A 23,666-nucleotide genomic window follows, 5' to 3' on the forward strand; every position below is an offset into this window, starting at 1 on the left:
ATCACTATAATTCACAGACATATCCCTTATAAATATCTTGTTATGATCGGGTAAGGTGCTCCCTGTGTGGAAGTCTCGTTGTGCCCCACCCAATCGCCTGTCGAAAATCATTGTCTTAAACTTTCGTTAACAGTTCCCCGTCAAATATATAGACGATCTCGCCTACCTCGGCAAAGTTGTCAGTTTGAGCCCGGGCTCGGCCTTGTGAAATTATTTTTTAAAGAAGCTATCCAGCAAGCCTGCGACAGTTTCCGGTTCTTTCCAATGTGTTTCTCTACTACAAACAGCGATTATCTATTTCCGTTCTTTGGGCCGGTCCGGGCTGGGCCGGTCCGGGCTAGGCCGGGTTTTATTAATAACCCACCGTGCGTGACATCATTTTTATATTAGGAAATACCTGATTTCTAAAAATAGAAAACGGTAGTCAAAAATAATATTGACCAAAAATAGAGAGAAAGCATGGAAGGGACAGAAAGTGATTTACCTTTATTCGTACCTGTATGTATTATTTTACCATGTTATGATTTACGAAAATTTTAGTGTACCATATAATTTGTTTAACACAGAATCTGACAAGTGATATGTGTACCTGTTTTCGGATATGTTTATAAATTATATCCTTATTATTTATAACTAATTATATGTACTTATTCATCAATTTAAATGTTATTAGGCGTGTAGAGGCATTTTGAAGAATTTCGGAGACTTTTTGAATTACAGGATCGTTTTTACTTGGCAGTATCAAGTCATTTCTTGTAATATCGGTGAATATATCATATGGCTGAAAAAATAAAATTAAGGAAATGGCTATTCCTACGGTCCCGTAAGAATAGCCTCACAGGCTTTTCCTACGGCTCTCCTATCCCATAAGAATAGTGAAATAGCCTGCAGGTGGCTATTCCTACGGCTCTATTTAAAGACAGTTTTGTATGTCCATCTTGAAATCAAGTTGAATTGCATTGTACAGTCAGGGGTGTACTGTCTCAAGTTATCACAGTTTATAACCCATTTGAGTTATTGCTTATATCTTCATAACTTGTTTCAGTTATCATAAAATATTACAAAGCCCTCCTGTGACAATTCCTCATTTTGAATGTGGCTAATGAAATTATTTCCTGAATCCTTGAATTCTTATCTTTCCAGCTATGCAGTAAATTTTTTTACGCAAGGCTGATAAAGTTTTACGCAAAAGGTTTAAAGCTATAAAACTCTTAGCATCCCATTATGCTTATTAGGTCATGATCAGACTAAAAGAGAATTTGATTAAACACAGATTGCTACTTATTTCACTGTATAGGTCACTTTGTGAGAACAGCAAAAAGACTTTTTTTGAATAACTTACCTGGGTTAACATATATTTTATAACTAATACAGGTTATAAAATGCTTGAAAAGGTAACTGAAATAGGTTACATAACTTAAAACAGTTACACCCCTGACTGTTGTAGTGAAATATTCGGAGTGTCAAAAGCTTAGCAATGATATAAAACAATTTTATATGTGACAGTTATCAATGTAGCAGATATGATACCCTGGTTCTCTAGAGTTATTAAGCACATAATATAGTTTTTTAGATAATACACTAACTTTTGTCTTCCATTTAATTTACCCTACCCCCTGTAGTCTAGCTGCCAATTTAGGCAAGTGTACCTACAGTATATTGATCTGCAATGTTGATTTTGATGTTTGTTGCCAGACTTGATTTGTGAGTGTTCTAAGTTTGGGATTGTGTAATGAAACTACAGTAGAAGTTTAGTGCTGTTTCTTTTTGTTGGAAGGAAAATACCACCTGTGGTCGGATTTAGGTTGTAAATTTTCAGCATGACTTCCTACTGACGGCTTTCAAAATCATCATGCCAGGGATTTGATCAGTAAGAAACTTGAAACTTAAATGGTATGCTTTTATAGCACTTATGCTGATATAAAGTGTGAAACAATAAACCAAAGATTTGGACATGCATTTGTACAAAACTGGACAGGAAACTTGTTAAGCAGTCGAAAACTGGTTGTGCCAGGATACTGTTTACCAGTAAAATTTGAAACTGAAGATTTAAACTAATCTATATTAATTAAAAACTAACTTGATTTGTCAATATATTTTCCCAAATTTGACAATATACCGCGTTAAAAATTTCCTATATGACCAGGGGCCTTTTTCCCAAAACCCCTTGAAAAAGCCCTGTATCTATATATATATATCATTCGATGACAAGAAGGTTACACATAGACATGAATTAGCCTTTTCAAATATTCGAAATCACTTCCTGTTATCTCGATGTGATACTGAAAAGTAAACAATTTGTCCGAAAATATACCATTTGAATTAATTCAGTACAATGCAATTCAAGATGGACATACAAAACTGTCTTTAGAGCCGTAGGAATTGCCACCTGAGTGCTATTTCACTACTCTTATGGGTAGAGAACACCAATTGTTTTCCCATAGACTTTCATTATAACATTATGGCGTGTACGGCCTTCCATATATCGAAACATGTATATCCAATCACATTTTTTTCAAGAACTATCTTAGTTCCACCAAAATATCGGACGAAAAAAACGTATGAATAGTGATACTTTATTTAAGTAATTTTCGTGTGAATGAGATGACCCCCTGTTTACATCGTTGTCATGGCGGGAGAAATTCATTTGATGAAACTTTTTTTCAATACACATAAAATGTAGCAAATTTTGTCAAAATGTATAATGAAATACTGTAAATGCAGTAAAAATATTCCATTTTGAAAAAAATAATCACTTCTTGGGTTTGTTTACATGACTGACCAATCAGAACGCACAGATGCTACCTTATTCCCAGGTATACGCTTACCTCATTCCCAGTAAGTTCCCTGTCCTTTTTTAGCTCGACTATTCATAGAATAGTAGAGCTATTGGACTCGCCCATGCGTCGGCGTCGGCGTCGGCGTCTGCATCCGCGTCCGCGTCCCGATTTGGTTAAGTTTTGTATGTAAGCTGGTATCTCAGCAACCACATGTGGGAATGGATTGAAACTTCACACACTTATTCACTGTGATAAACTGACTTACATTGCACAGGTCCCATAACTCTATTTTGCTTTTTTACAAAATTATGCCCCTTTTTTGACTTAGAAATTTTTGGTTAAGGTTTTGTATGTAAGCTGGTATCTCAGTAACCACTTGTGGGAATGGATTGAAACTTCACACACTTATTCACTGTGATAAACTGACTTACACTGCACAGGTCCATAACTCTATTTTGCTTTTTTACAAAATTATGCCCCTTTTTCGACTTAGAATTTTTTGGTTAAGGTTTTGTATGTAAGCTGGTATCTCAGTACTCACTAATTGGAATGGATTGAAACTTCACACACTTGTTCACTGTCATGATCTGACATGCACAAAGCAGGTTCCATAACTCTATTTTGCTTTTTTACAAAATTATGCCCCTTTTTCGACTTAGAAATTTTTGGTTAAGGTTTTGTATGTAAGCTGGTATCTCAGTATCCACTAATGGGAAAGGATTGAAACTTCACACACTTGTTCACTGTCATGATATGACATGCAGTGCAAAGGGTCAATAACTCAACTTTGCATTTTAGAAAATTATGCACCTTTTTAACCTTTAGCATGCTAGATAAATTGTCGTCTGCTGGAAATGTCGTCTGCTAAAATTGTAAAGTTCATTCAATTTGCTCCAAAACTGGAAGAAATATTGTCAGAGTAGCAAACAGCTTGGAACCTGATCAGACGCCGATTTAATCGGCGTCTGATCTGGTTCCAAGCTGTTTGCAAAGGCTGTTAAATTCGCCTGCAGCAGGCTAAGGGTTAAACTTAGGAGTTTTGGGTTAAATTCTTATATGTAAGCTGGTATCTCAGTACCCTCTAATGGGAATGGATTGAAACTTCACACACTTGTCCACTGTCATGAGCTGATAAGCACTATGCAGGTTCCATAACCCTATTTTGCTTTTTTTAAATTATGCCCCTTTTTCGACTTTCGTATTCATTCAGTCGACAAGGCTGTTGAATAGTCGAGCGTTGCTGTCCTCCGACAGCTCTTGTTGAATTGGTGGTCTCTGACCTTATGGGAGAGCCGTAGGAATAGCCTGTTAGGCTATTCTTACGGGACTAAAATTAAATTATTACTAAGACATGGCCTACTTTAGTCTAATAGTATCTTTATAAGTGCAAGTGAAAATAGTAGTGGAGATAGTGCTATTGAGTTAGTCTGATTCATTTCCATTAATCTATTTAGGAACTGTCTTGCTGTCCAGTTACTGGACCACAGTGGACACCTACTGTGACCTAGAAACCAGCTAGGTGTCCAGTTACAGGACAGTATATTAGAATGAAAGCTAGCAATCTGGTTCCTGGATGGCTAGACATCACCTTATTTTCATTTGTAATTTGGTGTTGAAATATTAGACTTTTGCAAACTCTTTTACATCCCTAATGTATCCCTTTAAAAAGCATTGCTTGTTGAGATCAAATAATTACTTAAACATTTCAGTCAGATGACTTCTTGATAAGACGAAACTGTTTGCTTTGAACTCTTTTTTTTTATATAAGAAAGTGCAAACTTTTTCATGTGAAAGATTGCTGGATATTGTATTTCAATGCAAGTGATCTTCCCTGTCACTTTCATCTGTAGCTTAATTAATTTCTCATGAAAGAGTAATTTTTATACGCCCGAAGGGACGTATTATGTTATGACGCTGGTGTCCGTCTGTCCGTTAGCAATTTTGTGTCTGTCCGTTAGCAATTTTGTGTCCGCTCTGTAACTCTTGAACCCCTTGAAGGATTTCAAGGAAACTTTACACAAATGTTCACCACACTGAGACGATGTGCAGAGCGCATGTTTTGGATGTCTCGCTTCAAGGTCAAGGTCACACTTAGGAGTCAAAGGTCATATCAGTTTGTTTCGTGTCCGCTCTGTAACTCTTGAACCCCTTGAAGGATTTCAAAGAAACTTGACACAAATGTTCACCACACCAAGACGACGTGCAGAGCGCATGTTCCGGATGACTTGCTTCAAGGTCAAGGTCACACTTAGGGGTCAAAAGTCATATCAGTTTGTTTCGTGTCCGCTCTGTAACTCTTGAACCCCTTGAAGGATTTCAAAGAAACTTGACACAAATGTTCACCACACCAAGACGACGTGCAGAGCACATGTTCGGGATGACTTGCTTCAAGGTCAAGGTCACACTTAGGGGTCAAAAGTCATATCAATTTGTTTCGTGTCCGCTCTGTAACTCTTGAACTGCTGGAAGGATTTCAAAGAAACTTGGCAGAAATGTTCACCACATTGTAACAATGTGCAGAGCGCATGCTCCGGATGACTTGCTTCAAGGTCAAGGTCACACTTAAGGGTCAAAGGTCATATATGACTTTGCTTTGTGTATATTGCTCTGCATTGCAGTGCTCTTGTTTTTATTTGGCAGATCTCATTTTTGTACTTACAATAATTTTTTTTTGAATTACTTCCCTTTTATGTTACTATAAATAGCTTATTTTAAAACTTTTTTATTATTGGCCGTAGGGAAAAACCGAGACCACTTTTCTGTGGTACAACATGGATGGTACCTCTAATTTTAAGGTGTATTTTTATATACTTGTACCTGATAAGGATTTTTTTGTAGACTTTGAATATTTTTTTTGTTGAATATTTTTTTGTGGACTTAGATTTGTTTTTTGAAGTTTTCCTTTTGTTGTTCCAGTCCTTTGGGGCTACAACAGTCAAGTTCTTACAATTTTGCTCCCATTCTATGATGTAAGCCTTCGGGCGTATATTGCCCCGCTTGGCGGCGCTCTTGTTATATTGTATTTTGTAGTCACCTAAATTTTCATTGCAAGCCTTCCTTAGGTGCTTCAGCAAAATATTTTATACAATTGAATCAATGGGACCAACAAATTTTGTTCGAGTTATAGGTAAATTTAGCCACAATATACTGGTTGGGAACCATTTTCCGGACACATTTTCATATTTCGGCTGCATTATTCCCTAAAAAAATATTTGACATAAATGAAACCCACATTGCACAAACTTCAGCTCCTTCCACATCCGATGTTGTAATCAGCATCGCGTTGTGACGTAAAATATGGGTTCCATGGGGCCTCAAATGGGGTCACTAAAATAAGTTATTTTTCCCGTCAGATAAACCAGTATCCGGACAAATATTTTGACGGTGTTTTGTTCTTAATTTGATATCAAAATTAGTAATTAAACTATTTCTACACATTTCTTTATCATTCATCTCTTCAAAATTGCACATGAAAAATAACCCGACGTTCAATAGCAGCTACGAAAGCAAACCTAGGTTGACTATAAAAAAACTCGAATTACGTCTTATACGAATTCTTGATAGTTCCAATAGATATAGAATAAAAACAAAAATCGACAGCCCTGCATCTTACGTAACTTTTAGCGTGAAATTAAAAGTAGAACATGTTATCAGCAGACAGTCATTATGTAGTTTGATTATTTCTTCCCCACTTGATACCTCGGCATATGTGAACTACTGCGCATGCGCAATGCTATCTTCATGCCCCGTTAAGACAGAAAGTTGTTTTTTAAACGCAGGTGAGTTATTATCAAAAATCAAAACATTATACAGCCTTATAAAATAGTGGTTTGTTGTAGAGGTGAAGAACAAATATCTAAATGATCTAGATGAAACAATTACATGAATAACAACGAAATAAAGCGGATATTACATTTGTCCGGAAACTGGTCCTGTCCGGAAAATGGTTCCCAACCAGTATACAACATAATTTATGGATTTTGGCAGGACCTAATAATGAGTTTGAGCAAAGGGTTGTGTTCGAATTATTCGAGTTCAAGCAAACTTATATATATATATATATATATATCACTTTTTTCTTCAGCTAGCGCCATTGAATGATTACTTCCAATGTTCAATATGTATGTGCAATCTAACAGTTTCAACAATGACTGTATGCGGACATAGGTACTGTGAGAAATGTATCTCAGAGTGGGTGAACAGACAACATAAATGTCCATGCTGTAATCATCCACTCACAACAAGTCAGCTGATAAAGGATCATCAGTTTGATAGCTTAATCAGTAAGTAGTGTTTTTTGAATCTGTACTTATTTTACTCATCCAATCAGCGATTTTAAATTTCACAGATTGACCTTTCAACATATGTCTGTATTGGATACAATATATTCCATATTGGATGATGTATCAACCAATAATAGTATTTGTATGAAATTGAATTCTGGTATGTTTATTTATTATATACCTATATAAATTCTGTAAAAAAAATCAGCTTGTATTTCATAAGTAAATATGAACAGGCAGAAAGAAATTCTATATTGTACCTTTTGTATTGTATACATGTTGCCGGACTATTAATTATTTTGCATGACCTGACAACGTTCTATAAATAGTGCACATAAAAACTTCACTAAGTTCCATTTTAACATTGGTAAACATTGAAGATTTTGTTAAATAACAAAACAATAAAACAAAAAGGTGGAGGTATATAATAAAACAGTCATTATAACAATAGCTAGATCTGAGATTTTGTATTAGGCTCTCTGGATTTTGCAAGGTTGGATCACACTTGGCGCTTGCGTGCCTCGTGAGATCTGATCTGGCAAAAATCCACTTGAGCCGAATACAGCATCTCAGATTGAGTAACTATAATAATAACCATATTATATATGTTTTGTAGATGTAATCATGTCTGTCTGTTTTGATTATTTTTTTCTTTGCAGTGATTATTTAACATTGTCCTGTTCAGTATGGAATATATTTGTATAAACTTGAACTCATCGCAAAAACATATGATATTAGAGTTGCATCTCAGCTGTTTGAATCAGTACGGGTAAAATTATATAGTTGTATTATATTGAACAATTTAAAAAAAGTCATAATAGTACAGCAATGTTCACTTAACTTTGGGTTGTGTTGTAAAGTATTTGAAAAAAATGCTCTGAACCAGAATGTACACATGTGTTCACGTTGTTTTGCAGGTACAATAGGAGGTGAAAAAGAGAAGGCTGAATCTAAATACTTTGAGAACCTTATCACAGAAGGTATGATTATTTGTCTTTTGTAAAATGTTATGTTTTACATGATGAACATAATTAGCAACCCTGCCTGAACTGGAACCCATTGGCCCAGAACACAGAGCTGATGCTCCAAAAAACTGTGCCACTGGCCTGATTTCGAAAATTTCTTCGATTTTTTACGATGATGTTTTATTCTGTGACATTCTTATTGGAGTATGTGATAGAATTCTAGGTAAACACAATCTTGTACCATAAACAGTTTCAGCACTGCATCTAAGGGTGAGCAAAATGTGTAACCAGACCAGGCATAAAACACTACTTAGATGCCCCATGGCTATTTACACCATTTCTCTATATTTTCAATTAGCCAGCTTGTGGTGGACTAAGTCTTGACATAGTCATCAAAATGACTGTTTGATGTATTTGCATGTGCATGCATGCCTCCATCTGATTTTGGATTTTGTTTGGACAATAACTTTGGCTTGCATGGAGCAATCTTTTTTATTTTGCATTAATGTTTATCTCAGTGAATCTGAGTGTGTCGTGCAAATTTCAGACCCTTAGGTCACACTTATGGGAGTCAGAGATAATTTTATAAAGCTTTTCCAGGATGTAACTTTCACATACTTAGAGAAATCGTTTTGTCACCAGAAATGTTTGCCACAATGAGATAGTGTATTTAGATGTAAATCCCCAGGTCACTATCTTAAAGGTCAAGGTGACACTGGTGTTGGGGGGGGGGGGGGGGGGGGGGGGGGGTGGAAGCGGGCTGCAGGGCTCAGAGGTCATCTAGTTTATTACTTTGACATGCATTGAGCATTCTTTATTTAATTGGCAGCAGTGAATCAGAGTATTGTCAAAGGACACAGGCCCTTATTTTAAAAGTCTTGCCAGTGAGGTAACTTTGATTAATTTTGTATGCAGCTATTCGTTAATTGACTGAAATGTTTGACTGACTGAGTTTGTGTGTCAACAAAAGCGTAGCTGATTTAAGATTTTTCAGCGCTGCTTGCAATCCTGTCACTTATTTTGTCAATCCATGATTGGAAGTGAAACTTCACAAAGGTGAAAACAGATATTAAAGGTGGTCTAGTGGTAAAGTTGTTGGAACTCAACCTGGAAGTCTTTTGTTGGTGTCCCATTGTAGTCACGATTACACTTTCTCATACAACAGTGTTATTTGAGAGTGATTCAAATATGCTTGAAGCTTTCTTCATGATCAAGCTAAAATTAATTACTATAAACTAACAGATACAAAAAATTATAATAAGCTTTTATTATAATATTATATTTTTTAAAATTAGAAGCTGGGTTGCAACAGTAATACCGCGGTACATAAATATGTTTCAGCTGCAATGCCTGAAGGAGGATCCAGTAGAAACATGACACCTGTAGAAGCTGTACTTAAAGGTAAGACATTTAATTTCTTTAAAAAGACTTGTTTTGGCCTTTGTGATAATTATTTACGCATGGCCTAGAAATACTTATCAGCATATGTCTGGATGCAGTTTTTAACCACAAAACAACATTGTATTCATAGCCCCTGTCAGAAGTATCTGCAATAGCAGTTACATAATAACTATCTTAGATAAAGATTTTATTTGAGCAAGTGTCATAGATGGATGCTGCTTTTGGACATATGCACTACAAAAAAGATCTTTGCATCTGGTAAACCAGAGCCTACAGCACTATTTATCTAACCATTTTTTCTTCAAATGGTGAAGTTGTTTGCTACTTGCAACTAAGGAATGAGTTTGCATTGTTGGGTTCAACAGCTTGTTATACCTGTATAGATTTTTTGTGTTAATTTATTGGACCCATAATGACACTCAGCATTTTCAGTTCCATTACTTATTTGCCATGTGTGACTTCTGCATTCTCTGATTATTATAAAGAAGTTTCTGTTATGGCAAAACGATGCCAAAATATAGCATTCAAAGAATACAATAGGGCACAGAAATATGTTGATTGTCCTTGGAGAGCCTAGGACAAGTATGAGAATTCTGATGGGTCTGGTCCATTCTATACAAACTTGAACAGGGATACCGGCAATTATTAGACATATTCATGTATAATTTCAAGAATTCAATAAGAGAAAATGGTTTTTAATGTCTTCTTTTATGGCTATTGTTTTGTAAACGTTCATACCTTACAAAAATAAATGTGGTTATCCCAATTGGGAGCTCGGAAAAAAAAATGTTTAGATTAGTTTAAGACGATTTTTCCTCCATTTTGTAATACAATGTTCAATGACCTTTGATTAATTTTACCATCCTGTATGTTTATTTGATTTGCAGAACATTTGAAGAAGGGTCTGATGGAACATGAAAATTACTTTCAGGTATTGTGGATTTCTATGTCCTTAAATGCATACTTTACAATTACTGTGAAATCATTAATATTTGTGGGGGACTACTTTTTGTGGATTTCGTGGTTGAGTCAATCCACGAAATTTAATCCCAACAAACAAGTAAAATTCCCATTCATTTTATGTTCAAAAGTTAAAATCCACAAATTCATATCCCTACGAAATTGCCATTTTGACCAAAACCACGAAATTTCATGCCCACGAAATTAAATGATTTTACTGCACTCAGTTTTGTTCAGATTACTGCACATCCTTTAGACAGTACGTACATGTGTATGCCATTGTGTTACTCTTAGTGAGCATTGGGGTCCTTGTAAACAGGAACCAGAAATGTAGAAGCCACTCCAAACTAAGATAATATTCATAGTAATTGTCAAGAACATGTTTGAACCCCACTAAACTAGACACCCTTAAAAACTAAACTTTTCCCTATTCTCAAGGGTTTTCAATTTGCATAGTATCAGTGTAGGCAGTATGTCTGCAGACAACTGCATTTTTATTTTTGACTTTAAAAAGATAGAATACAGAACCTTAGTCATATTACCCTGGTTCAGACTCTAGCCTGCCCACTTAACTTAATAGGGACAGTGCACATCTATGGATGGTGGGGTCATGAGTTTGATCCCTGGCAGTGCATATGTTCTTCATGACAATTTGATGATAAAAGACATTGTGTCTGAAATCATTCATTCTCCTCCTCTGATTCATGTGAGGAAGTTGGCAGTTACTTGCGGAGAACAGATTTGTATTGGTACAGAATCCAGGAACACTGGTAAGGTTAACTGCCTGCAGTAACATAACTGAAATACTGTTGAAAAACGGCTTTAAACCAGAAAACAAACAAGCAAACAATGGTCCATCGAGACTCTTGTGTGGCAATTTAAGGAGTATGACCTGTTTATCTAGCTTTAATTTAGTTTTGTAAACCTTGTAAAAAGTTGAAGTTAGAGAAAGAAATAAATTAGAGAAAAAAATCAGTTTGAGTTTAATTGCTAGTAACTAGATTGCTTTAATATTTGCACAGACATTGAAGAAGTCATTTGAGACGAAGATGACGGTACTGGAGACTACAACAGAGAAAGCTGTCATGGAACTGAGTTCTCATGGCCTTTCTGATCAAGGTTTGGTTTGTGCATATTCTTTTCTTTAAATATCGGTATATGTCTGAGTTATCATTGTTAGCTGGACTATTTGAGGAATAGTGAGAGTCATTCTACTCCTCATTCTCGGCATCAGCATTTGTGACATCCTTAAAGGTCCATTACTAAGGGAAAGTGAGTTGGCAATTTTTTTCATAGCCAATGCATAGACTTCTAGAAGACACTAAATAATGAAGATTGGCAGGTCAAAATTTACAGAAGGTCTTTGGAACTCAAAGAAATGTATGTGTATTATGTTGAAATTTCAATGAATCGACAGAATGACCCCCCAGGTCTTTTTAACTTTCTTCATACTTCATAGAAAAATAATTGTACATATACTGCGATTTATTTCGAATTTCTATGTACCAACTTTCATTTTCCAATAAATGAAATAGTTTCTGTGCTTTTTAAAAGAAATTAAAATGTTCACTTTCCTTAGTATTGGACCTTTAATGTTCTTTTTGTGTGCCAGTTCATATCTCAGTATCCTTTGCATGTATTGAATTGAAACTTCACACATGGTTTCCAAGTCATGAAACCTACTTAGATTACCAGGTTAGACATCTTTTTGTTGAATTAAATACAAATTATGTTTCGTTATGACTTCAGAAGTTTGGCGAAAGTTTTGCATGCAAATAGCTAATTAACAACTTCACGTATTAGATTGAAACTTCACACAATATTTCCCACATTAGGATTCACAATATAGGTCTGATAGTTTGTAAAAGATCAAGCATATATTTCAAGTACTAGTATTTGAACTTTGTTTACTGACAGCATTACAATAAAGGCTGCAATATTCTGTTTTACTCAAAACTTACTTAAAAACTGACTAAAAAAATAATTTAAAATTTAGTTTGTGCCTTGTCCAGCCTGATTCAGATCTGTTTAAAATATATAATGGTGTTCATTATGATATAAGAGAAATGTAGAAGTATTGTTGATGTTTCAGAGGTGACCCTGCAGACTCAGGATCTGAGGATCACGCTACAGAGACAGAAAGAAGAATTACATAGAGAGTTAGATAGATGTGCTCAAATGGTTGCCGAGACATATGATAAGTAGGACTTATTTCTGTTGATATGAACAAGTATTGAGTGACTCTGCATTGCTGGCCCATACTTTGTGCTTTAGGCCAACCTAAAGTTCAACAAAATGTTCTAAATTTTGCTGGGCTAAAGTGAAAAACTTGAATAAAAAAATGTAAAAGATTATTTCTAATGTTTCTAATGTTGTGTAATAAAATACTTATTGAATGACTTGCCAGTCAGTTGTCAAAACTATCGGCCAGTAAGTCATTCAGTAAGTATATATACTATTTGCTTTACATGTTTCTATACTGTTACAATTAAATGTCTGCTTGCTTTTTATTTGTGTTTTTATTTTTGTGTGTCAAGGAATTCCTAGAAAAAAATTCATTGTGACAAATTTTAATTATGTTGGTGTATTGTGGCTGAAAGATTAACTGCTTTAATTTCATTCATTTCAGTAGATTACTGAAACATAAATAGATCATCACCATATAAACAGTTGTTTCAGACAATGAGAAGTTCAACTATAATTTCCAGTGGTACAGAGCTATATAATATGAATTATAAATGTATAGAAACTTTCATCAAAAAGTACTTTAGTAAAGACAAAGTTAATGTAGGTTTAGTAATACAGGAGTCTTCTTGAACTTATCCTTAAAATAATATTGATTAATATTTTTGTTTAGGTTACTTTTTATGGGTAGGTTATGGGAAGGCAAACAAGCAATATTTTTATTTCATGTGTTTGATACCTGTTGAAGCTGCTTCTATATTTGCCAATAAAAATGTCTTCCAGATGATTGACTGCCGTTGCATAAATGCAATACTGATGAAAACAAACTTAATCATAAGTGAAGTTTGCACATCAGCAATTTTACAAAGCTAAGTTAGATCAGTGCTTGTTTTCATTACAGTTTTTAGTCTAAAATTTAGACTTACTGAAAAAAGCCAAGAATAAAATGGACCTTTACTGCTGAAACTTTGCAGTAATGTTTATAGTTGTAGTGAATAAATTATAGAGTGGTGGAACCTATGCTCGCGGTATTCCTATGCTCGCGGTATTTCGATGAATACGCTCTCTGCAGAAGCACAGATAAAAATATTTCATCATGCTCTGTTCAACACCGACCAGTGGTGAAATGCCTTTACAAAAAACGTAGCGATAGCCGCACGTGCCGCTCACGTGACGTATACAGCAGCCGATACATTTTACGCAATCTGTATCCGTCGCACAAATCTCAGACAAATATGTCAAAATAACCCAACTAAAGTTAGGTTTTTAGAAATAGTGCATTACAGTCAGATGTAAAATACATTTAAGAGCAAGATGTGATGAATGTGACGCCTGGCTACACTACGAGTGCCTGTCGAACCATGAAAAGATTGATGTTGATCTTAGTATTTTGACAAAGTCCAAATGGCTCTTTCTGAGATGTAGGGAGGAGTAATTTTACTGCACACAAAAGAAGTGTCGGAAACATTAGTGAGTTATTCACGGCCATTGTTTGAATCATTAATACTTGAACATTCTGTTTTTATATAACATTATTATACGTTTTTAAGCTTTGTTCTAATAGTGACTCCATTTCTGTAAGGGAAATATACACATAGAAGCACATACTAAATTTTATCCTCATTTCTTTTGTTTTTCACTTAATACATGAGTAATGTTCTAAATATTATATTCGCATATGCTTGTTTGTTCATTTTTAGCCTGCTGAATTCTTTTTTCGCCATTAGTTTAACAGATATAACATACCGCCAGCATAGGTTCCCTTCAGGGCGAATTTTCACCTTTTCACGTATGCTGTGTCGATAGCTCACGAGACGACTAAGTCACGTGATGACGCACATCAATAATATGTTTCGATAATAGGAGGATAACTTTATATTTTTGTATAGGCAAAACGAAATAATATTTTTTTCTTGTTTCTCAAAAAAGATAATATATGTACAAAATACCGTGAGCATAGGTTCCATCACTCTAGTTGAAACTTCATATCTCGAACTCGCTAATCTCAAAATTACGGCTATCTCGAAGGCATTTTCAAGTCCCGTGTGGAAAACACGTGCACAGAATATAATAAAGTCTAAATTCGGTAATCTCAAAGTAATAGGCTTGATCCCTTAGAATTTGAGATACCGAGTTTTAACTTTATATCTTGACAAAAAAGTTCTAACTAACACAAAATTTGCATGTTTCAGAGTATGTCTACATTTTTTACTGAAGTGCATTGATGAATTGTATATTACAAGCATAGTAGAAAAAAAACGTAAAATTTTTCATTTTTATAATTTCAGGTATCTGTCAAGCCACATTCCAAGTCTTGATGTACTACCTGTAAAAGCTACTGTGATATTGGCCAGTAAAAATATTCAAATACCAGACATTGTCTTCGATCCAACTGACAGGTATTTTCCTTTTTTTCCAAAAGCAGAAAAAAGAACTAGAAAATTCTTTTCTGATGTAACACAATATTATGATGAGAAAAGCTTAACCCTTACCCTGCTAAATTTCTAAAATGGACTAGTCCATCATTCGATTTGGGCGGCATCATTTATTATTTAAAGGGGTGTTCATTGAAAATTTACTGACTGAATAACAAATACTAATAGTGCAGACCATGATCAGCCCGCACATTCGTGCAGGCTGATCTTGGTTTGCACTGATCGCAAAGGCAAAATCACTTACCGCAAGCAGGCCAAGGGTTAAACTTCTTAATAAACAGCTTCCACATTTTATTGTATACTGATATAAGAAACATTGATTCTTAGTAAAACTATATTCTTGACTGTATAGAGGTGAGAGTTAAAATTATTCAATATTGTGCTGGGGATAGATACTCCTGTCTTCCCTAAGGAAATACCATGTCTAAAATAGGGGCACTTAAATAAAAAAAGTGACATTAGAAAAACTAGTCAGATTTTGTTATCATGTCTATGCATCAATAAAAAAACAAGTGAGGGGGGAACAACACGTTGAACACTGGGATAGTTAATAGACTATTATTTGATCTACTGGTTTCGGTCTGCTAAGACTTTTATCAGGCTACATTCCTTAAGAAAAATATTGACTGAAGTTCGTACACCAAATGTTGTATCAGTTTGTGACGTTTGTTATGCATCGTTTCCAGAAATACCCAAAAAAATCTATTTGTCTGTGCTATTTATAGTTCATTTATGAAGGACAACTGTTTCCAAACCCTGTCTTATGCAAACAAGCAAACAAATATGTAATCTTATAACCTGGTCACAACATCTTGAACATGTTAGTGCGGTTAGAACTCTTGAGTGCCTGTTTCTCAGGCTCTTAAAAAACAACAACTGTGACATCAGATCAAATCTCTCAATAAGGCCTCCTTTGGTAAGTTATGAACCAAAATAACTCAAATTATTTTCACTGTATGTAAAAAGATAGGTAAGTTTCTAAGAACCCTAGAAATGTCCTGACAATACTTAAATGTTATCTGTTTTGTAACTTTTTTATGAAGGACATTTATGCACTTAATAAAAATGTACTTGTTTTCACAGCTTGAAGCAGGTACGAGACAATGTTGAATCAGCCATGATAAAGAAACACAATCCAGTACATGAATGGCAGCAAGATGTGAGAATGTTCTTATTTGGGTAATTTTATACATTATACCTCACAAGGTTTCATTGTTTTCAAGATATGTTAGACTGCTCAACATGTTTACTATAATGTAGATACTGGGTTTAGGGTCTGTAAGTTAACAGTAGTGTCAACTTTGAAAAAGAGTGCTCAGTGGAATATAGAAAATGACTTTAAAGCTACTGTAAAACACTTGTAATCTATGAGAGACTTATTTTTAGCTCACCTGAGCACAAAGTGCTCAAGGTGAGCTTTTGTGATCGCCCTATGTCCGTAGTCCGTTGTCGTCCGTCGTCCTTCCGTTGTCAGTCGTCCGTTGTCGTCAACAATTTGACTGTTAACACTCTAGAGGTCACAATTTTGGCCTAATCTTAATGAAACTTGGTCAGAATGTTACCCTCAATAAAATCTTGGATAAGTTCGATATTGGGTCATCTGGGGTCAAAAGCTAGGTCACCAGGTCAAATCAAATGAAAAGCTTGTTAACACTCTAGAGGTCACGATTTTGGCCCAGTCTTAATGAATCTTGGTCAGAATGTTAACCTCAATAAAATCTTGGATGAATTTGATATTGGGTTTTCTGGGGTCAAAAACTAGGTCACCAGGTCAAATCAAAGGAAAAGCTTGTTAACACTCTAGAAGTCAAAATTTTGGCCCAATCCTAATAAAACTTGGTCAGAATGTTACCCTCAGTAAAATCTTGGGCAAGTTCAATATTGGGTCATCTGGGGTCAAAAACTAGGTCACCGGGTCAAATCAAAGGAAAAGCTTGTTAACACTCTAGAGGTCACAATTTTGGCCCAATCTTAATGAAACTTGGTCCGAATGTTACCCTTAATAAAATCTTGCACGATTTCGATTTTGGGTCATCTGGGGTCAAAAACAAGGTCACCAGATCAAATCAAAGGAAAAGCTTGTTAACACTGTAGAGGCCACATTCATGACTGCATCTTCATGAATCTTGGTCAGAATGTTACTCATGATGATCTCTAAGTCCAGTTTGAATATGGGTCATGTAGGATCAAAAACTAGGTCACAAGGTCAGATCAAAGGAAAGGCTAGTTACCACTCTAGAGGCCACTTTTATGACCATATTTTAATTAAACTCAGTCAGAATGTTAATCTTGATGATGTATAGGTCAAGATCAAATCTGGGTCAGGTGGGATCAAAAGCTAGGTCACCGGGTCAAATCAAAGGAAAAGCTTGTTAAAACTTTAGAGGCCACATTTATGACTGTATCGTCATGAAACTGAGTCAGAATGTAAATCTTGATGATCTTTAGGCCAAGTTTGAATCTGGGTCATGTGGGGTCAAAAACTAGATCACTGGGTCAGATCAAAAGAAAAGCTAGTTAACACTTTAGAGGCCGCATTTATGACCATATCTTGATGAAACTATCTTGATGATCTTTAGGTCAATAGGTCAGGTGAGCGATACAGGGCCTTCATGGCCCTCTTGTTGTACATTTGCTTGGATTTGTTGTATTTTGAACTCTTAATGGTTTAGAAATAAAACCTGAAATGCCCTGAGATAGATGGTGTTTTTGTCAGATTTTTCACAAAATATTCAAATTCAAGATTGACGATACTCAGGAATATTGGCTAAAATAAAGTAATCCTGAATAATGAATAATTTAAAGTAGTTTTGAAAGAGATATTGTGAACAGAATTCCATATTATGGTATTAAAGATCATGCTTTACTGCAGCATAAATACCTGTTTTTATAAATCATACACATTTTTGCAGTGGCCTCCATGGCCAAGTTGTCAAGGTTGCATACTTCAGGTCACTTGCTCTGCCTCACCAACACCCCCACCACCCTCCCCCACCCTGGCTGGTTGGATACCCTGCAATGGATTTAGAATATTTTTGTATAAAAAAAGCAACCCAGCTTGTTTGGAAAAATCTGTTGTTCTATCCAGGTGCCCACCCATGCCTGGAATAATGCCCTGCGAGGAGGCTCGGCTTTTCATGCACCATGAAAAGCTGGAAAAAAATTGTCATTGACCTAATTTTTGTTGGTGTGCCTTAAAACAAACAAAAGAAACATACACTTATTTACTTTCCAGAAAAGCTTTTTGCAGCGTGCATTGTTTTTTTGTTTTCATGTAGGCCATTTGCAAAATGTAGTGAATGTGAGATGGAGAAGATTGTAAATGACTATCTCACCACAGGTGTACTAATACAAGATGTACAGGTGATAACTGAAGGATGTATGCTGGGCCTACAATATGCAATGGTATGTTATACTGCCTTAAAATTTATTTTAGTATTTCCAGTTTAGAAAAATGAGTTTGTAAATCTTTCTTTTAATGTATTGTATTAAATATGTACCAGGGTCATGGGTGGTATTTTTTTTTTACTTTACTCGCCTTTAAGAAAGTGGGAGATGGCAGGAGCAGGAGGGCAGGAAGGTGGGGAATGGCAGGAGCAGGAAGGTGGGGAATAGCAGGAGCAGGAGGGCAGGAAGGTGGGGAATGGCAGGAGCAGGAGGGCAGGAAGGTGGGGAATAGCAGGAGCAGGAGGGCAGGAAGGTGGGGAATGGCAGGAGCAGGAGGGCAGGAAGGTGGGGAATGGCAGGAACAGGAGGGCAGGAAGGTAGGGAATGGCAGGAGCAGGAGGGCAGGAAGGTGGGGAATGGCAGGAGCAGGAGAGCAGGAAGATGGGCAATAGCAGGAGCAGGAGGGCAGGAAGGTGGGGAATGGCAGGAGCAGGAGGGCAGGACGGTGGGGAATAGCAGGAGCAGGAGGGCAGGAAGGTGGGGAATGGCAGGAGTAGGAGGGCAGGAAGGTGGGGAATAGCAGGAGCAGGAGGGCAGGAAGGTGGGGGATGGCAGGAGCAAGAGGGCAGGAAGTTGGGGAATGGCAGGAGCAAGAGGGCAGGAAGGTGGGGAATGGCAGGAGGGCAGGAAGGTGGGGAATAGCAGGAGCAGGGGGCAGGAAGGTGGGGAATGGCAGGAGCAGGAGAGCAGGAAGGTGGGAATAGCAGAGCAGGAGGGCAGAAGGTGGGAAAGGCAGGAGCAGGAGGGCAGGAAAGTGGGGAATAGCAGGAGCAGGAGGGCAGGAAGTTGGGGAATGGCAGGAGCAGGAGGGCAGGAAGGTGGGGAATAGCAGGAGCAGGGGGGCAGGAAGGTGGGGAATGGCAGGAGCAGGAGGGCAGGAAGGTGGGGAATAGCAGGAGCAGGAGGGCAGGAAGGTGGGGAATGGCAGGAGCAGGAGGGCAGGAAGGTGGGGAATAGCAGGAGCAGGAGGGCAGGAAGGTGGGGAATGGCAGGAGCAGGAGGGCAGGAAGGTGGGGAATAGCAGGAGGAGGAGGGCAGGAAGGTGGGGAATGGCAGGAGTAGGAGAGCAGGAAGTTGGGGAATAACAGGAGCAGGAGGGCAGGAAGGTGGGGAATGGCAGGAGCAGGAGGGCAGGAAGGTGGAAATGGCAGGAGCAAGAGGGCAGGAAGGTAGGGAATGGCAGGAGCAGGAAGGCAGGAAGGTGGGGAATGGCAGGAGCAAGAGGGCAGGAAGTTGGGGAATGGCAGGAGCAAGAGGGCAGGAAGGTGGGGAATGGCAGGAGCAGGGGGGAAGGAAGGTGGGGAATGACAGGAGCAGGAGGGCAGGAAGTTCAGGAATAGCAGGAGCAAGAGGGCAGGAAGGTGGGGAATGGCAGGAGCAGGAGGGAGCATGTGGGGAAGGAAGGTGGGGAATGACAGGAGCAGGAGGGCAGGAAGGTGGGGGTACGAGTTTCTTATCATAGCAATGTTGCTGCTGACAGATGGGATCTTGAATACTGATATAATGCTTTGAAATAAAATGTTATTTGTCTGAAATATTTATAAAATAAACCAATTACAATCATACCCAATCAGTAGAAAGAAAATTTGGTTATCTAGTCATTGTATTGTGAATCATACTTGTTACCTGTTGGCTGAGCAGTTTAAAACTTGTCATGATGTGGCACCAGATCTACTTATTCGCAGAAACTTGAAGATTTGTTAATACTGGTATAAAAATTATAATAATTCCAGAAATCAACCCTAGAATTTAATACCTTGAAAGTTTCCACTGGAATACGAACAAAATCTTCCTTGAAAAGTTTGACCTGCGGGGACGAAGCCTCCATATGAAATTTTAATTTATTTTGTTCAGAAATTTATAATTATCACCTTTAAATGATTATTTTTCAATTCATCTTGCTCATTGTCAAATTTTAAGGTTTTTATTTACAAAATCGAAGGGCTGATTTTGACTTCCTTTGTAAAAAATTCAGCAGGGGATACTATGTCAGGAGGTGGGGGTCCATTGTTCATGTCAACTAGCTGCTGAAAATAACCCCTAAATGACATCTAAAGACTCCACCATTTTTCAAATTCAAAACTGTTGAGGTATAAATATCTAGGGTTCTAGGGTAATGTTTATGATTATGACTGACAAAATGGATTTGAAGACACAGTAAAATCTGACAAGAATTACTGGATAATTTATGTAAAATAACTTTATATTCTAGTTAATGAAACATTTGTTTCACATTGTTTTAATGTTTTATATTTATAGAAACCAGGAAGTGTGATACTGATATATGGAACAGTGAAGTTGGAAAGTGATCTACCAAAGAAATGTTTTGTTGAGGTATTCAAGAAAGGTGATACAAGTCAACGGGTAGACTACTTCTCATGTAATAATTGCTCATTTAAATGTAAGTTATTTAATTATTACATGTACTGTAAAATCAGTAACATTTGTTTGGGAGACATTGTGTCTGAAATCATTTGTCCTCCACGTTTGATCATGTTAGGAAGTTGGCAGTTACTTGCAGAGAACTGGTTTGTACCATTACAGAATCCAGGAACATTGGTTAGGTTTACTGCCCGCACTTATATAACCGAAATATTGTTGAAAAATGGCGTTTAACCCGAAGCAAACAAATTTGTGTGGGAATTTTTGTGGTTGATCCAATACACAAAATTAAAGACCAACAGACAAGTAAAATTCCCATTCATTTTATATTCTACAAATACACGTTCCCATAAAATAGCCATTTTATGAAAAAAATGCATGCAAAAAACATGAGCGAATGATAAAATGCTTAATTTGTCTGTTACCATTGTACGGTAACAGTCTCAGGAAAAATGTGCAGCCTCGAACCTCGGACCTTCCGTTTACCATGCCAACGCTCTTCCAATTGAGCTACTGAGGCCACCCGATACAAGAACTGCTATACACCTTCCCTCTTATTGCGAGACATGGCCAATATCTGCCACAGACTGTTAAACGAATTCAGATGCACACCCGAGCCAAACTGCTTCGCCTCGCATGGGCTCCAAGGGTGAACATCTCGGTGGAACCTCCAACAGTCTCAGGAAAAATGTGCAGCCTTGACCGGGACTTGAACCTCGGACCTTTGGCTTACCATGCCAACGCTCTACCAATTGAGCTACGGAGGCCACCTGATACGAGAACTGCTACAGTACTAACAAAAATGATGCATATTTATAAATTGATCATTTTCTGATTTGTTTACATTTTTGAGAACTGTATATTTCTTTGATGAAATTTATCAGTTATGCTGAAAAATAAATTTCATATATTAGCCAGTATGAAATGGAATTAACTTTATGACATTGACTTTATTGAAGAGAAAATCTGACTTGATTGAAGAGAAGGTTGGTGTTATACAGATATGTATTTTAATTATAACAAGATGTCAAGAATAATGATCTACATATTTAATGACATCCACCAAATATTTGCCTGTTTTATGTCAGCTGTAATGTACAAATGAGCCGCGCCATGAGAAAACCAACATAGTGGCTTTGCGACCAGCATGGATCCAGACCAGCCTGCGCATCCACGCAGCCTGGTCAGGATCCATGCTGTTCGCTTTCAAAGTCTATTGAAATTAGAGAAACTGTTAGCGAACAGCATGGATCCTGACCAGACTGCGCGGATGTGCATGCTGGTCTGGATCCATGCTGGTCGCAAACCCACTATGTTGGTTTTCCCATGGCGTGGCTGAAATAGTGATTTTGTTGCATGATAACACACAGTTCCAGTACTCTTTTGTTTAATAGGAATATAAGGTGGTTTGTGTTAGAATTAAAGTTCTTGCATACCAGAAGGATATTTTTCCTGGTGCTGGAAAGATCCATCTTACACCATGGGGTGTAAGATAACTCTCGTGCTGTAAATGACATATTACGAACTACTTATATGTAGAAGATTTATGTAGTAATTTATATTTTATTTCAAAATTGTAATAAAAATCCAATACCTAGATAGTTCCTATTTGTTCCTGATAGCATATTTCTCGATTCAAAAAACATTATTTTATCAAAAATTCATAACGTTACGCTGCAACTGATAAAACAAAACTAGAACTAAACATTGTTATTTGTCTTTGAAACGTCATGATGTCTTTCATGTTTACAGACGTTAGTTTCCCGCACTTTGTTTAATTACGCTACTATAAGAAATAGTTCTAAAAAGAAAGCTGTTCAATTGATTTTATTTTTATTATTATTTCTTGAAAATGGTATGCAAGAAAAAGATTCTTTTACTAGTTGTAGGTGCAGATGGGAATATCCAGCTCTCGGCCTGTACCTGTTTACGCGGTAACTCGGCAAGAGCCTTGTTACCACCTAAACAGTTACCCTTGAGGCTAGAAATTCCCATCTGCATCACAACCAGTGAAAGAATCTTATGTTTTTACATGGGGAAGAAAATCATTTCAGTAATTTTATTTTCTTGTGTTGATATTTTGTTTTCCTTTATTCTGCAGGGATATGTAGGTCATGTATGGAAGTTTGTCACTCAGGTAGGTAAAATAAATGAGGTATTATAAAGGGGCACATTTCAAGACTTAGTCAAAAACTTTGAAAGTATTTTATTTTTTTGAGTTGTTGTAAATGAATTGTAAAAGCAAAAGTGATTCACTGACTTCTTCTAGACAGTTATTACACATTAAGATACCAACGTAGTTTGTGACTCTCAGCTTTGTAATCACACTGTAACATTTGTGTAAAATATTGTAGAATGATTAAAATTCATGTAAAATACTGTAAAATTATTAATATTCATGTAAAATACTGTAAACTTATTAATATTCATGTAAAATAGTGTAAAATTATTAAAATTCATGTAAAATACTGTAAAATTATTAATATTTATGTAAAATACAATAAAATTATTAATATTCACAAGAAGAAAATATTTTCTGTGGTTGCATCATTTCCATAAAATTAAATCCTTAACAATGAAGATTTCCTATTATTTTTGCTTATAAATTTGACATCCATGAGCTCATGTCCCCACAGAATAGTATTTAAAATGTACAACATGTATTTAGTATTTCTGTTTGTATTTTAGGGCATGATGTGGTACCTTATATAATGCAGCATCAACCAAACTGGTAAGTAATTTGTGTATATGCCTCTAGATTATTTCTAGCAACCTGTGGTTACGATGGTGATGAGTTTTACAGAAGAATACAAGTCATGTAGTGAATGA

General features: G+C 36.6%; 1 protein-coding gene across 1 annotated transcript in view; it reads left to right on the plus strand.

Moving 5' to 3' along the window:
• The first annotated feature begins 379 nt into the window (after positions 1 to 379).
• The window catches only part of LOC123566340 (E3 ubiquitin-protein ligase trul-1-like), a 31,925-nt gene continuing 8,638 nt past the window's right edge, over positions 380 to 23,666 (plus strand). Inside the window, exons 1-13 of the mRNA XM_045360321.2 lie at positions 380 to 498; positions 6,865 to 7,063; positions 7,981 to 8,043; positions 9,370 to 9,429; positions 10,317 to 10,360; positions 11,412 to 11,508; positions 12,482 to 12,590; positions 14,862 to 14,972; positions 16,092 to 16,187; positions 18,287 to 18,413; positions 20,715 to 20,856; positions 22,939 to 22,974; positions 23,526 to 23,568. Coding sequence (XP_045216256.2) covers positions 460 to 498; positions 6,865 to 7,063; positions 7,981 to 8,043; positions 9,370 to 9,429; positions 10,317 to 10,360; positions 11,412 to 11,508; positions 12,482 to 12,590; positions 14,862 to 14,972; positions 16,092 to 16,187; positions 18,287 to 18,413; positions 20,715 to 20,856; positions 22,939 to 22,974; positions 23,526 to 23,568 — 1,166 coding nt within the window. The 5' untranslated portion in view covers positions 380 to 459. The remainder of the gene's footprint in view (positions 499 to 6,864; positions 7,064 to 7,980; positions 8,044 to 9,369; positions 9,430 to 10,316; positions 10,361 to 11,411; positions 11,509 to 12,481; positions 12,591 to 14,861; positions 14,973 to 16,091; positions 16,188 to 18,286; positions 18,414 to 20,714; positions 20,857 to 22,938; positions 22,975 to 23,525; positions 23,569 to 23,666) is intronic.

This window comes from Mercenaria mercenaria, chromosome 8 (genome assembly GCF_021730395.1).
Source record: "Mercenaria mercenaria strain notata chromosome 8, MADL_Memer_1, whole genome shotgun sequence".
In the NCBI taxonomy this organism is placed as follows: Eukaryota; Metazoa; Mollusca; class Bivalvia; order Venerida; family Veneridae; genus Mercenaria; species Mercenaria mercenaria.